This window comes from Triticum urartu, chromosome 6 (assembly GCF_003073215.2).
Source record: "Triticum urartu cultivar G1812 chromosome 6, Tu2.1, whole genome shotgun sequence".
NCBI classification, from domain to species: Eukaryota; Viridiplantae; Streptophyta; class Magnoliopsida; order Poales; family Poaceae; genus Triticum; species Triticum urartu.
Window position 1 is genome coordinate 545,935,013 of NC_053027.1, and position 14,129 is coordinate 545,949,141.

A 14,129-nucleotide genomic window follows, 5' to 3' on the forward strand; every position below is an offset into this window, starting at 1 on the left:
TGGGAGCCAACATGGGTATCCAGATCCCGCTGTTGGTTATTGACCGGAGAGCCATTTCGGTCATGTCTACATGTCTCCCGAACCCGTAGGGTCTACACACTTAAGGTTCGGTGACGCTAGGGTTGTAGAGATATGAATATGCAGTAACCCGAAAGTTGTTCGGAGTCCCGGATGAGATCCCGGACGTCACGAGGAGTTCCGGAGGTGAAGAATTATATATAGGAAGTGCAGTTTCGGCCATCGGGAGAGTTTGGGGGGTCACCGGTATTGTACCGGGACCACCGGAAGGGTCCCGGGGGTCCACCTGGTGGGGCCACCCATCCCGGAGGGCCCCATGGGCTGAAGTGGGAAGGGGAACCAGCCCAGCCCCCCTTGGCCCACCCCCTGCGCCTAGGGTTGGAAACCCTAGGGTGGGGGGCCGCCCCACTTGCCTTGGGGGCCACTCCACCCTTGGTCGCCGCCCTCCCTAGGAGATCCCATCTCCTAGGGCCGCCCCCCCCTAGGGGAGCCTATATAAAGTGGGGGGAGGGAGGGGCAGCCGCACCCTTGAGTCTTGGCGCCTCCCTCTCCCCTGCTACACCTCTCCCTCTCGCAGTAGAACGGCGAAGCCCTGCTGCGGTGACCCCCTGCATCCACCACCACGCCATCGTGCTGCTGGATCTTCATCAACCTCTCCTCCCCCCTTGCTGGATCAAGAAGGAGGAGACGTCACGCTGACCGTACGTGTGTTGAACACGGAGGTGCCGTCCGTTTGGCGCTAGGATCTCCGGTGATTTGGATCACGTCGAGTACGACTTCCTCATCCCTGTTCTTTGAACGCTTCCGCGCGTGATCTACAAAGGTATGTAGATGCAATCTGATCACTCGTTGCTAGATGAACTCATAGATGGATCTTGGTGAAACCATAGGAAAATTTTTGTTTTCTGCAACGTTCCCCAACACATTTTTCCTGCCTGTACCATCCAAAGCCTTTAACCACCAGTCCAATATAGAGCCAGTATGAGCAATAGGTAAGAGGTTGAATGGAAAATTATATATCGCCAGACAATAGCCCCAGATTCCAGCCGTGAAAGGGCAGCTAGATACAAGGTGCAGACCATCTTCCCACCCTAAGTGGCATAATTGACAGATCGGGTTGTGAGGCCAACCTTGCTTCGCAAGGTTGTCCGCAGTCAAACATTTGCCCTGTACAAAGAGCCAACTGAAGAATCTTATTCTTGGTGGAACCTTGATATGCCAAATGATCTCAGGAAGAGGAGAATCAATCTTGCCCCAGAATTGACATAGGTAAGCTGACTTAGTATTATATCTTCCATCTGCTGACCATTTCCAAATGAACTCATCCTTCAGGTTGGACAAAGTGACCACACTGGATCTGTGTCAGAAGTCAATGTATTCGTGCAACACCTCGGTGCCCGGGTTGCGCTTGAGAAGAGTGACCCATTTTCTATTGGTGAGTCCTTCAGCCAATGATATTCTTCTGTTCTTGCTATGATTGAAAAGGTTAGGAAACGAAACAGCTGGAATCTCACCGTTGAGCCAGTGATCATGCCAAAAGGATATCTTAATACCACTACCAATTTTGATGGAGGTACAAGCAATGAAAAGAGCCTTAACGTGCTTGTCAACAGGGAGCTGCAGACCTTGCCATGGTTTATCTGGGTCTGTGACGCTTTTCCAAAGCCAGCGTACTTTAAGCGCCCGCCCCTAAGCTTGAAGGTCATGGATGCCAAGCCCGCCTAGAGAGATGGGTGAGCACACCTGGGTCCAGCGGACAAGGCACTTGCCACTGCAGACAGCATCAGAGCCTGACCATAAAAAAGCACGACGTAACTTATCGATTTGCTTGATGACCCATTTCGGTTGATGAACAACCAGAAGCATGAAAATTGGCATTGCCGAAAGTACAAACCTCACGAGTACCATTCTTCCAGTGGAGGAGATCCACCTAGCCTTCCAACCAGCAATCTTCTTAAGTAACTTGTCAAGCAGGTCTTGGAAGTCAACGAGCTTCAACCGCCTACCAGACAGAGGCATCCCAAGGTAAGTGCAAGGGAAGCTAGCCAGCTGGCATCCAAGAGCCAACTGCAGGGGAGTAAGGCCAAGGCCATCGCACCGAATAGGAAGGATCTTGCTTTTAGCTGGTGGAGGCCTTGCTTCATCTCTGCCAGCGCCCACTTTGCGAGCTCGTCGATCTTGGGGCCATCGTCGCAGGATTTCCACCCGGGTGTGGGGGCGACGGCGGCCCATATGACGGCGAGGACGTCGCCGGTGGCAAGGAGGAGGCTGGCTGTCCTCATCCTCATGCTCGCTGGGTAGACAATTATTTGTGGCGTGTGACAACATACCTAGCTAGTCAGCATATAATAGATAATAAATAAATCAAATAAAAAACCAAAGCCAGATGACGGCGATTTATTAGGAAAACTTATAATAAGAAAGTAAATACTGTATACTCTAGACTTGAAGGTACCAGCTGGCCTGGCGTGATGCCTAGCTTCTTCTTCTTGGACGGACCGCGATCGGCCGACGTGCTATTCTTCTTCTAATTCTTCACTGGGGGTGGGGTATGTTCTTGTACCACAGCTCTCTCCTCCTCCTCCATGCCAGGGTGCCCTGGTTATTTGTACTCGTGAACGGAACGGAACGGAACGGCCTCGGCACGTACATCCGTCCCTGCGGCTGCATGCATGCATGGCTTGAGTGGACCGACGCGTGCGGACGACCTCCATTTTACTCCGCGCTTGTCACTTCGCCCTTTTCGCGTCCCGGCTGGCTGTATGTACGTGCATGCTGCCAAACGGACGGGCGTGTACGTACAGACATAAAACACGCCACACATGTACGTATACTACACCTTGTTTTTTCTACTAGACCGCTAGGTGAAAATTAGTAAATGCATGGCAGTGAGGTGAGCTGGTTAGAGCCCGGCCAGTGGTTTCCTTTTCAAGAGAAAAGGGCCAAGCAGCGCCCCACACTACTGGAAGGAATTTGCTGCTTTGCCCAGTGAAGGGCCAAAAAGGAAAGAAAAATAAACTCGGCAACCCCTTTGCCGAGTTAATTTCTTGGTAAAGTGTATTCGGCGTACACCTCTCGGCCAAACAGGATTTTACCGAGAACCGTCCATCAGGATACTCGGTAGATTTGTTGCCGAGAACCAAAAGGGTACTCTCGGCAAAAGCAAGTAACTTCACGTTCATCAGGTCTTTGCCGAGATCAATGCCATCCACTCGGTTTACCAGGCATTACAGCATCTCCAACAGAAGTGCAACGCGCCGCGCGATAAAAACTCATTTGCCGTGCGTTCTTTGTCTGGTTTGGCGCGGCCGGTAGCGTTGGCTTCAGCAGCCGCGCTAAAATTGAGCGCGCGCACGTAGCTCCAGCTGCCGCGTTAAAATGCAGTGCGCGCTAAACATTGCGTATATTTTTTAAATAAAAATGATAAATAAAGTTTATATGTAAAAATGATATATAGATATTTTGCATAGTTCCATAGCATAGATAGATTAAAAAACTACGATACAACGACATAAAAAAACTACTAGATAGTGCAACAACATAGTGCAACTACATCCTACTTCCAGTCGTCATCATTATCATCATCATCGCCATCCTCGCTGGTCTGGTCCGAGGTATCGAGCCACATGTCCTTCCAACGGTCATCATCAGACGAAAAGATCGTCTGCCCACTATTTTGAACGATTTCGCACTGTGATAACGCCAGGACCTTCCGCCGACGCCTGTCCAACCGCTCCGAGCAGTGCTTTGCCGTCTGCTCCTCGCAGCGCCTTGCCCAGAAGGCTTCCTCGTTGGCGACGTCCTCCGGGTGGCGCCAGCGCCACACCGCCATGGCCCGCTCGTCCTCCTCGGCGACGAGGAGGCGGAGCTGCCGCCGAGCGTGCTCCGCACGGTCCTGGTCCGTGATAAGACGAGGCAGAGGGGCGACGTCCTGCGCTTGCTGGCGCGTGTGGCCATCCTGGAAGTTCATCTGCTGGCACGGCCTGTCCAGGCGCCACGCCGCCGCGTCGTAGGCGCGTGCGGCCTCGTGCGAGGTCTGGAACGTACCGAGACCGAGCCGGACGTCGCCGGACCGAATCTCGGCGGAGTACCAGCCGTTGGGGCGCTGGCGGACGCCGCGGTAGCCCGACGCTCCTCGGCGGCGCGGCGGTGGCGGGGCGCTGGAGTGGCGAGGAGAGGAAGCGGTGGAGGCGCTGGAGCGGCGAAGAAGCTACGAGGCGCGTGTGGAAGTGTAGATAGGCGCGTGGCGAGCGCCGCAATTTGTAGGTGCACCGTAAGCGGCGCGCCAAAAGTAGTGCGCGAGCTGCCGCCTTTTCCTGCGCCCGCGCAATTGTTTCCCGCACGAGCTTGTTTACAGCCACCGCTAGAGCGCGCGAAACCGTCCAGCGCATGCTAAAAATCAAGTTTACCGCGCGCGTGCCTTTTGACGCGGCTAGAGCGCGCGAAACCGTCCAGCGCATGCTAAAAATCAAGTTTACCGCGCGCGTGCCTTTTAACGCGGCTGTTGAAGATGCTCTTAGCAACTCCCAGATAGTACCTTTTGCGGAGCACCTCCTACTTGTTCTCGGCAACCCAAACAAACACTACCTCTTAAACAACTATGCTGGCGTTTACCTGCTCACTAACTGACGGGTAGTGACCAGTTAACCGTCAATGGTTGCGTTCACCTACACCTGAAATTCACAAGTCTGACGCGTTCCTCCGAACCAGCCGACTCTGACAGCACTGGCCATCGTACCTCCTGCGTCATCGTGTCACGCTGCACCGACCATCACGACGCCGCATAACCGATGTTAGCAGGATGCTGCCTCTCCAGCCATATCCTGTGGTTCTTCTCTACAACCACTTGCCAAAATACGTACAGTTATCGTAATTTCCCGGTAATAACTAATAACACATCAGCCATCTGCAACACATCAGGTTAACCCCAACAGTCGTTACAACTGACCTGGGATAGTACGTAATGCCCAAACACCTGTCAGGCCGTCACAACCATAAGCATACATACAGTTTGTTTCTGCAAGTTCTTCAGGCAGAAATCACAGGTAGCCTCCATGGCCCATGCAGCGACCACGCCCATTGTTTCTCCAACGCATAAAAGCTCGTCACCAACATATAGTATGAAATGCATGACACTTTTCTTTACCAAAGAAACGACCAAGATAACATGAAAGGTGCCTTGGCTTCTAATCAGTGTCGCGTCGACATCGAATCAGCCAGCATTTGCGTCTACTGCAAGGAAGTGCTAGCACTGCCTTTCATGCATCATCTGAATGCGGTCCATGTAACCAAGCAGCAGGATGAGGTGGAGGTCTACATGCCCGTCTAGCTTCACTTCCTGCTCACATCAAGGTTTAACTTGTCAAGATATTTCACTTTTCCATATGTTGTGGTATAGTTGCCAACTTAATTGCACATTGATAGGTGTATCAGCTTAATTCCTTTGCAAATAATTTAACGTATCACGACAACATCAAATGAACGAGCAACAATACAAGAACTGTTATGCGTAAGCACGATGCAGGGGACCATACAAGTTATAGGCTGGAAGATGTGGCAGAAAAAACAGTACCAAGTTAAGCGATGATGACGTACGGTGTGCTACCCCTCTTCCTGGCTAGCTAGCTATTCTTCCTCTGCTGCTCGTGCATGCGTGCGTGCATGCTTCTTGTCGCACTTTAGTTGCCCCCTGAGCTGGAAACTACTTCCTGTTCCTGGTCTGCATCTAGGGACGAAGAAAGACTGGAATCAGCAGGACGGAGTAAATAGAACAAACTATGTGGACACAAGAACCTCAATAAATTAAGACTTGGCTAGCTAGGAGCATCTGTGTTGATTTACCTCCAGATTGTGATGGCATGCTTGTCAAGCAGTACTGGGCCAATACATCCCTTGTCCTGACAGCGTCCTCATTTGCCAACCTCCGCACTTGCTGGCTGTAATCCGACTCCTCACTGAACGGTGCACCTTCACCTTCCTCCATGTCTATCACTATGTTATGCAACAACAAGCACGCCCAAATTGCATTACCAGGACTTTTCGGGTGCCACGTACCTGTGTACAACCACTTATATGTGTCTTGAAACCTTGCCATCGCCTTCAGTGTGACGGTTCGGGCTGCAGAGTGTCTCCTGTTGAACTCGACTTGATCAGGGAAGTTTGAGTGATCCTCCTTTTCCAGCTGGTTATAAGGTGTCAGCAGCCAGGGGAGAAGAGGGTATTCTGCACCACCGATTACATATTCCGCAACTTCCGATCCATCTAAAGATACCTTGAGTTTGTTGCCGTTCAGCAACTTGCCCTCCTCGCAGAACTGGAAGAGTTCAGAGTCGTGCAGAATAATACCAGGCTGAATCCTGCTACCTGACCATTTCCATTGACCAAGAATGAACCTCAAATCTGGGCCAACGACGGCTTGCAATACAAAGCTGTAACCTCTCTCATCATCTTGTGGTGTGGTGTGAATTGTATGTACAACACCGCAGCAGTTTGGCAGACCATGGATCTTATGATACTTGGGTTTGGTCTTCTTCATTTCATCGGGGTATGGCCAGCGCAGGTGGTGTATTGCTTTCGCCACCACAGCATCAACAAAGCTATCAGTTACCAGCGAGACAGTAGACTCGTTCACACCAACGGAAGATCCAATGGTCTCCAGAGGCTCACCAGAGTTCAGCACTAACAGAGCAAGGGCTACTCGATCTTGTAGAGACAGCACCCCGCCATCAGCAAAGGTGCAGATGCTCATATCTTCTAAAGATGGCACATACACCAAGCCGCAGACATAGTTGAAGGTACTTCTGTTCATTTTGAATACAGACTCAAATCCTTGTGCGTCCACCACAGAAGAGGATAACGTTCCTGCGAGGCAAGAAAATACACAACTGTCCATGACTTGCAAGGCAAGAGCCAAGAGCTATACATTAACTTTGAATAGACTCCAACAGTCATGATATGAACTTTTTAACTATAAAAAGGATAGCGCCCTAGTTTTGTTGAACTCCAAGAAACCAAGGAAAACAAGTGGCAGAAATACCCAGATATTTAGCAGCATGCGGGAGAGAAGCCAAATCAGAAAGTAGGCATTACACATCGCGCATGCACAGCTAATACTTGCTAAAACTGAATTCACATATCTACTAATGATGTATTCAAATGGAGCAAAAAGGTACGAAATATATTTAGAACTGAGCATGTCGAAGGACACAGAATGAGACTAAGCAGAGCACTTGAATAAATAAAGACACAGCTCATATGTCAATTTACCTGCAGATACAAATGGCCATCACACAGCCCACATGCACAGCTAATACTTGCTATAACTGAAGTTGCATATCTACAAACGACATACTCAAGTGGAACGAAAAGGTACGAAATATATTCAGATATGAGCATATATGGAAGGACACAAAATGAAACGAACTAATGTCAGAACACTCGAGTAACATAAAGACGAAGCTCCTATGTTAATTACCTGCAGATACAAATGGGTGGTTGATGTTTGTCCGCAAGCTGCAGGGATCCCGTGTGTACAACATGAACAATGCTCTGAAACTGTTTCCATCGTCTGCATATGCCTTGACATGTTCGACATGGCTGAACTTGTCCCACTCAGTGCCAGATTGCCCTGCAGCTACTGAGGCGAGCAACAATGGCTTGCAGTCTACCTGCAAATGTCTTGGCTTTATATCTCGCATGTATTCTGGAAGTACTTCCATGGTGTAATCATTTAGCACCAGAATCTGGAGTGCAGGAACAACCTCTAACACATTCAGCTTTGGGCACTTGTTGATGGTAAGCTTCTGAAGATTGGGGAGATTAGTGATCCTCTCCAGGTCGGGGCTGTGAGTTACTTCAAGCTCGGTAACAGAAGCAAAATTCTTCCGTAATTTGACTTGCTGTACAAAAGATATGACCAATTTTTTCAAAGCCCTTGCATTGGAGACAAGGCCAGGAGGAATAAGCCTAAGCTTGCACTTCGTGAGGAAAAGCCCCTCCAAAACAGGAAAGGCTTGAACTTGCTCATCCCATGCCCACTCATCCCACTGAAGCATTCCGCTTAGGTCCATCACGCGTAATCTCGGAAAGGCAAGTGCCACCTGGAAAGGATGAGCGCCATGGTGATGGTAGGGCTGGAGGAATTCTGGTCCAACACGCTTGATGGATGGAGCGTGCAGGATTTGAAGTGCCTCCAGATAGGGGAGTTGGCACAAGCCATCTGGGAGTTGTGTGCAGCAAGCCAGGTCTATCATCACTAGAGTTCTCAAGCTCCTGAGGGAGGATGCTAATAATGTTGACGTCATCCAGCTTGGGAGTTGTCGGCCAAAATATCCTTGCATACCAAGAACATCTAAGCTGGGCGGAGGGCACAACTCATCAAACACCTCCTTAATCTGTCGTTGCTCAGAGACACCTTCTTCATCTTTAATCAGCCCATCAACCCAAAGTATACTACTGCACTGTAAGTACAAGTTAGTAAGATGAATCTTCTCACTAACCCTTGCCTTTGTGGCGGACAAGGTAGTAGATACATTCTGCAGTCCGCTCAAATCAAGAACCCTGAGCTGGGAAAGGGGGCCCAACTCTTCCAAACTACACCAATCACCATCCACCTGGACTGGAAACCCACGTAGTCTCCTCAAAATTTTTAAAGCACAGAACCCCCTAGGTATACCATTTATTCTAGTTCCTCTGAAGTCAAGAGACCATAGCTTTCCTAAATTTACAATGCTATCTGGAAGTTTCACAAATTGTTGGGATCCTATAATGCTGATGTACTGCAAGAACTTCATCTTCCCAATGTTCTCTGGCAGACAAGATGTATCAGAATTCTTTATGGACAAGTACCTCAAGTGCTTGAGTTCATGTAAAGATTCAACCAGTAGAGCGACATTTGCAGAATACATATGTAGAATCAGAATCCGCAGGCATGGAAATCCAACCAACGAGTCACCAGGCTTTATGTTTACATGTCCGACACATATTAGTGTTCTCAATGCCTTTTGTGCTTGTAAAGAACTCCAGTCCAGCGCTTCTGATTTTGAAACTTTGCTTTCTATAGATAAGTGCAGAAACTTTTGTCCAGTGAGTTCACTAATATTGCCATTTTCTCCACTCTGGACAGCTACTGCCTCGTCTCTAGCCACAAACTGAGCAAATGAGCGAACAACATCATGCATATTGAAAACTGGATCATCAATATGCTGTATCCCTGGCTCAATAAGGTTCCTAAGTATCAGCTCACTATAGTACTTTATTCCTAATTCTTCCAAGTGATCTGAGGCTCCATGAATAAATCCTTCACTAATCCACATGCCAATAATGGCACTACGATAGAACAATCCACCTTTAGGGAGAAGGGAGTAGTGTAGAAAGCACTGCTTGATGCAAGGAGGCAAATCTTCATAGCTTAAATATACTGCATAGTTTAGTTCTTCGGGCATTTCAGATACTGACCAAATAGAATCATTCAGAACCATCTCCCAGTCATGGCGTTGCTTCCCTTTCTGACGCAAAAGTCCTCCCATTACTTTGACAGAAAGAGGCAAACCATCACATTTTTCAATCACTTGCAGTCCAATATCCTTAAGCATATCGATATCAGGTCCATCTTCATCGCCTGAGACTACCTGTAATCAAGTTAGTCTTTAGAGCAGATTCAATGAATTGGCAAGTTATTGGGGGAAAAAAGGAATGTGAGCTATATAGAACAGTCAGTCAGCATACTGCATGCTAAAATGAATTGGCAAGTGGAATTTAGAATTGCCCATTGGTTATTAATTTACAGGTGCAATCATGCAGATTAGTTAATTGATCGCCTTTTCTTGTTCTCATGAACCCGGATGGAGCTAGCATATAATTATGTGGTGTCAAATGACACCATTAATTTTTTACTAATGCTCTTTCGAAGAAGAAATGCCCAATGTCACCAGTATGTTTATAGGAATGGTACTGACAATGTTTTTTCTGGTGTCACACGTGTGACCATGAGTACATGCAGCTCGTAGTTGCAGGCTCACAGCACAAATCAAATTGACTTCATTTGGATAGCATAAATCAACTGGCTGGTCACACAATTAAGGCTACCTACAAGATGCAGAGATGCCCACCCAAACAAAAAACTCGATGCTTATTTCTTTTTGTCACTATATTATCTTTAAAAAATAGTGACTTCTTATTCTATTCGAATAGAATAAGTTATTCTGTGAATAGTCGCAAATATTGTCAAGTACTCCCTCCATCCCATAATATAAGACGTTTTTTGACACTACGTAGTGTCAAAAAGCGTCTTACATTATGGTTATGGGACAGAGGGAGTAGGTCATAATTCTGTAGAAATAAGTACAAAGAGAAAGGCACTCTATTCATGGATATATGTGCGACTAGGAGCTCCATGAGTGGAGGTGAAAGACGAGGAGGTAGGACGTTGTCTGTGTGTGTGTGGGGGGGGGGGGGGGGGGGGGGGGGGAGAAACTGGTATGGCTATCGCCAAGCAATGCGGGTCACGCATCAGTGGGTGTGGGTGTGTGTGAAGGGTGAGGTCTCTCCTGCGTGTATCTGGAGGAGCTGCTATTAGATTGTTTTCAAGTTGACCCATTGATTCGATGGACCCATTTTGTTACCGGACATTAATACTACATAGTATTCAAAATTTAAGTCTTATTATCAACATTTGACCAGTCGAGCCTTTCCAAATTTGACCATCTATAAGAAAGAACCATATAATCTGAAACATCAAATCGATCGTGAAATATAATTTTATAATGTATAGTTACTTTTATGTGCGGCAAACATGTTTATAGAAAAATTATGGTGAAGTATCATCTTGAAGGCTGTGTCATTGTCCTAAATGGCCTACATTTTTTATCAGAGGAACTAGATCTTTACAACTGTACCTAAACATCACATTTCCATTTATCTGGTGGACATCTTTGTTACTCTATCTAAACATAATCAGGCCATTTATCTCATAGACCCTTATCTAATTATTAACGGAGCTCATCCGGTAGAAACTACACAAAATGTACATATTAATGCACGTACCAATCTACATTACAAACCATATTCAGTGCACAGAGCCGAAAATTTAAATAACTCCATGTACTAAACTAATATCAGTTAAAACAATCGATGGAATCGGCATTTTAATTACAAATCATAATGTTTAGTCGGACAAATAGCCAATGATATTGAGGTGACATCTCCGATTATGGTTTTGCTATCCACTTCTAAGGTCAACTAAAGTATAAAACACTTACAAATAGATATACAGTATTAACGAAAGAAACATATAATCAAAACTTTGATTTAGAGGTCACTACCAGTTAATTATTTACGCACCTGTTTCCTGAGCAATGACCAGGCATCCTCGGGCCCTAATTTGTCAATGCGGTTGTAGGGCTCTCTGGCTCTCATGCCTCGGGCAACTGTGTCATTTCTGGTGGTGATAACAATCCGGCTACCAGGGGCACCGTAGCTGAAGGGAGCATTGAGCAAGGAGGTCCATGCTCTATCACTCCACATATCATCCAAAACCAGAAGAAACTTCTGATCTTTGATGGCATTTTTAAGGGCCGGCATAAGCTGAGATTTTTCTTGCGTCCTGGGGAGTTCTCCATTGGCGGCAGTGATGGCCGACCTTAGTAGCTCAACCTCGCTGAAGTCCTGTGTGATGCTCAGCCACATCTTCTTTTCAAACTTTAGTTGAATTTTCTCGTGGTTGAAGACCTTCTTGGCAAGGGTGGTCTTCCCAATCCCGCCGACACCGACGATGGTGACCACCATGATACCATCGCTATCCTTTGTCAACTCCTCAACCAGTGCTCTTGTATCCTCTTCAATCTTCTCACCTACCACAGCTGAGCGTTCCAACACCGAATCCGTCTTCCGGTCAGCTGCAGAAGGTCGGCCGGTCCTGTAGTCCTGGTAGGTCTCCAGCTTGATGAAGCTGAAGGCAGCACCCAGCTTGCAGATGTCGTCCAGCCTCTTGTTGAGCTTCCTGATGCGGCTGCCAATATCATGGGCGAACATGGGATGCCGCAAGCAGAAGAGCAGCGGGTTGCAGCAGGGTGAGGGTGCTGCGTCCCGCCGACCCATGGCCTTGAGCTCGCAGAGGTCGAGGATGTTGGTCGCCTCGTACATGACGCCCTTGAGCTTGGTGACCCACCCCTGCACCCTGCGGTCGGTGATGCGCTTCCTCTCGGCGTCGGCGAGGTAGTCCCTGAGGCTCTCCAGCTTGTCCTGCAGGCTGTCGATCTCCCCGGTGACGCCGAGCAGCATCCCCACCTCGTCCGCCGCCATCTGCTTGATCGTGTCGGCGATGTAGGACGCGAAGGCGTCCAGCACCATGGCCATGGTTGATTTCTCCTTGCTTTGTCCTCAGACCAGCGAAGAAATTAATGGGTAATCAACAGAGTGTGTGTGTGTGTTTGGCTTCCAGACTTGCTAGGACATGTTGAAGGGGACGGTAGCAATTAGGCTGAAATGTGGTGCTCTGCCTTGCTGGTGGGTGATGGATCTGGATGCTTTGCTGGCTAAACAAGCCAGGCTGATGCTTAGCTTTGGGCTCGCCGGCGGGGGCACCGGAAGAAGCCGTGTAAGAAAGACGGTGCCTTGCTTGAGTCGCCGGCAAAGCCACCCGCGACCATGGCCCCTGTTTATTCATTTCTCCTCCTCCGGCTTTTTGGTCCGGGGTGGCAAGAAAGGGATCGAATCGATCTGATCTGACCTGAGACCTGAGAGGGTTGATCCCTTTCCGCGTCAGTAATTTCAGAACAAAAGGCAAAGAATCAAACCCCTACCTAGCAATGGCTGGTGGGGGGCGGTCGGTCACTCACTCACCCGCCGTTGCGCCGACGAGCCGCCGGACACGGGGGAGGATCCATCGATGCGGATGCGGTCGGTGTTGCAGCAAGGCTGTCGGCGCGGAAGGGAGCCGGCTGCCGCCGTAGAAAACTGAAGACACATGGAGGGCCCGACGAGCTACGAAGACGGCGGGCGGAGTCGCCAGCGCCGCCGCCGGCGGCGTACCGGTCGCCGTCACTTGGGGGAACTCTCATGGTTTACTGTTCTTTTTCTGGATTTTGAAGTTTCTTCAGGAGGTAATATCACTCTAAGAGCATTACTAGTAGAACCCTCAAATCCTCAAACCCTCATTAGCATTTTAAGGGTCCAAAAATGATTTTTTTTTTGTGCACTTTTACGGGTTGAAAAACAGGGGCAAAGATTAGAACCTTCAAATCCAACCCTTATAACGGAATATTCCCCATGAACGACGTTGTCGTTGCACGCGGGAGGTTGACAGGGCGGCCGCCGGCGACGGCGGCGACTAGCAACGGCGGTCGCGGGCGTGGGCGCGGGAGTTGGGAGGATTTTTCCCTCCCGCGCGAGGATAACCGTCAAATGAGGGTTGGGGTAGGTTTTGCTCCCCAACCCTTACTTTTGAGAATTGGGAGAGGGTTTGAGGGTTGGACCTTTAAAAAAATTGACACTCCGTTTGGATGTTGGCATTGGGAGCCTTGGCATTGCATTCGGTTGAATACCAATATCACAGTATATTGGTATTGGGATTGAATGCCAATATTTCTGTTTGGATGTTTAGGTATCTGGAACATGAGTTGATATTGAGGTTGAATGCCAAATTCTGTTTGGATGGTCAAAGTGAGGAATTAAGTTGAATGAGACTTTGCCGAGACATCAAGCAAAGAGGAGGCCGGACAGGGGAGAGGGGAGAAGGCCGGAGCTCTACAAAGAGGGTAGGAAGGCGGTCAGAAAGAAACCCGCGCCGGAGCTCGGGGTGGAGGCACGCCGGCCGCTGGATCTCGCGGTGGAGGTTGGGCAGAAGGGTGGCGCCGGCCGTTGGATCTCGCGGTGGAGGCGGGACGGAAGGGTGGCGCGGGCCGCCGGAGCTCGGCGTGGAGGGACGCCTGCCGCCGGACGCCGGAGCTCGGCGTGGAGGGACACCGGCCGCTGGAGCTTGCGCTGGAGGTGGGGCGGGAGGGTGGCGCTGGGCGCTGAAGCTCGGGATGGGCTGCTTGCGCTCGCCGGAGCTCGGGGTGGAGGGCCGCCGGCCGCCGGAGCCCAGGGCGGAGGCCGGGGGGGGGGGGGGGGGG

The 14,129-nt window shown here is 49.3% G+C and overlaps 1 protein-coding gene across 4 annotated transcripts; it reads right to left on the minus strand.

Moving 5' to 3' along the window:
- Positions 1-4,923: 4,923 nt before the first annotated feature.
- On the minus strand, positions 4,924-13,104 carry LOC125515129 (putative disease resistance RPP13-like protein 1). Of its 4 annotated transcripts, none has more exons than XM_048680562.1 (7): positions 12,859-13,104; positions 11,359-12,752; positions 7,493-9,647; positions 6,073-6,879; positions 5,860-5,991; positions 5,591-5,743; positions 4,924-5,356 (listed from the first exon to the last, which is right to left on the minus strand). In XM_048680562.1, exons 2-6 carry the CDS (start codon positions 12,370-12,372, stop codon positions 5,697-5,699), a joined length of 4,155 nt encoding a protein of 1,384 aa, XP_048536519.1. In that variant the 5' UTR covers positions 12,373-12,752; positions 12,859-13,104; the 3' UTR covers positions 4,924-5,356; positions 5,591-5,696. The 4 variants fall into 4 exon arrangements, with proteins under 4 accessions (XP_048536519.1, XP_048536518.1, XP_048536517.1 ...); XM_048680561.1 differs by having other exon boundaries at positions 5,860-6,003; XM_048680560.1 differs by having other exon boundaries at positions 5,614-5,743; positions 5,860-6,879.
- Between the last annotated feature and the right edge of the window lie 1,025 nt (positions 13,105-14,129).

Coding starts and splice junctions, on each gene's coding strand:
- LOC125515129 (XM_048680560.1), bottom strand. CDS start 12,372: ATGGCCATGGTGCTGGACGCCTTCGCGTCCTACATCGCCGACACGATC. Junction 6,880..7,492: donor CCACCCATTTGTATCTGCAG/GTAATTAACATA, acceptor CTTGCCTCGCAG/GAACGTTATCCTCTTCTGTG. Junction 5,744..5,859: donor CATGCCATCACAATCTGGAG/GTAAATCAACAC, acceptor CTTCGTCCCTAG/ATGCAGACCAGGAACAGGAA.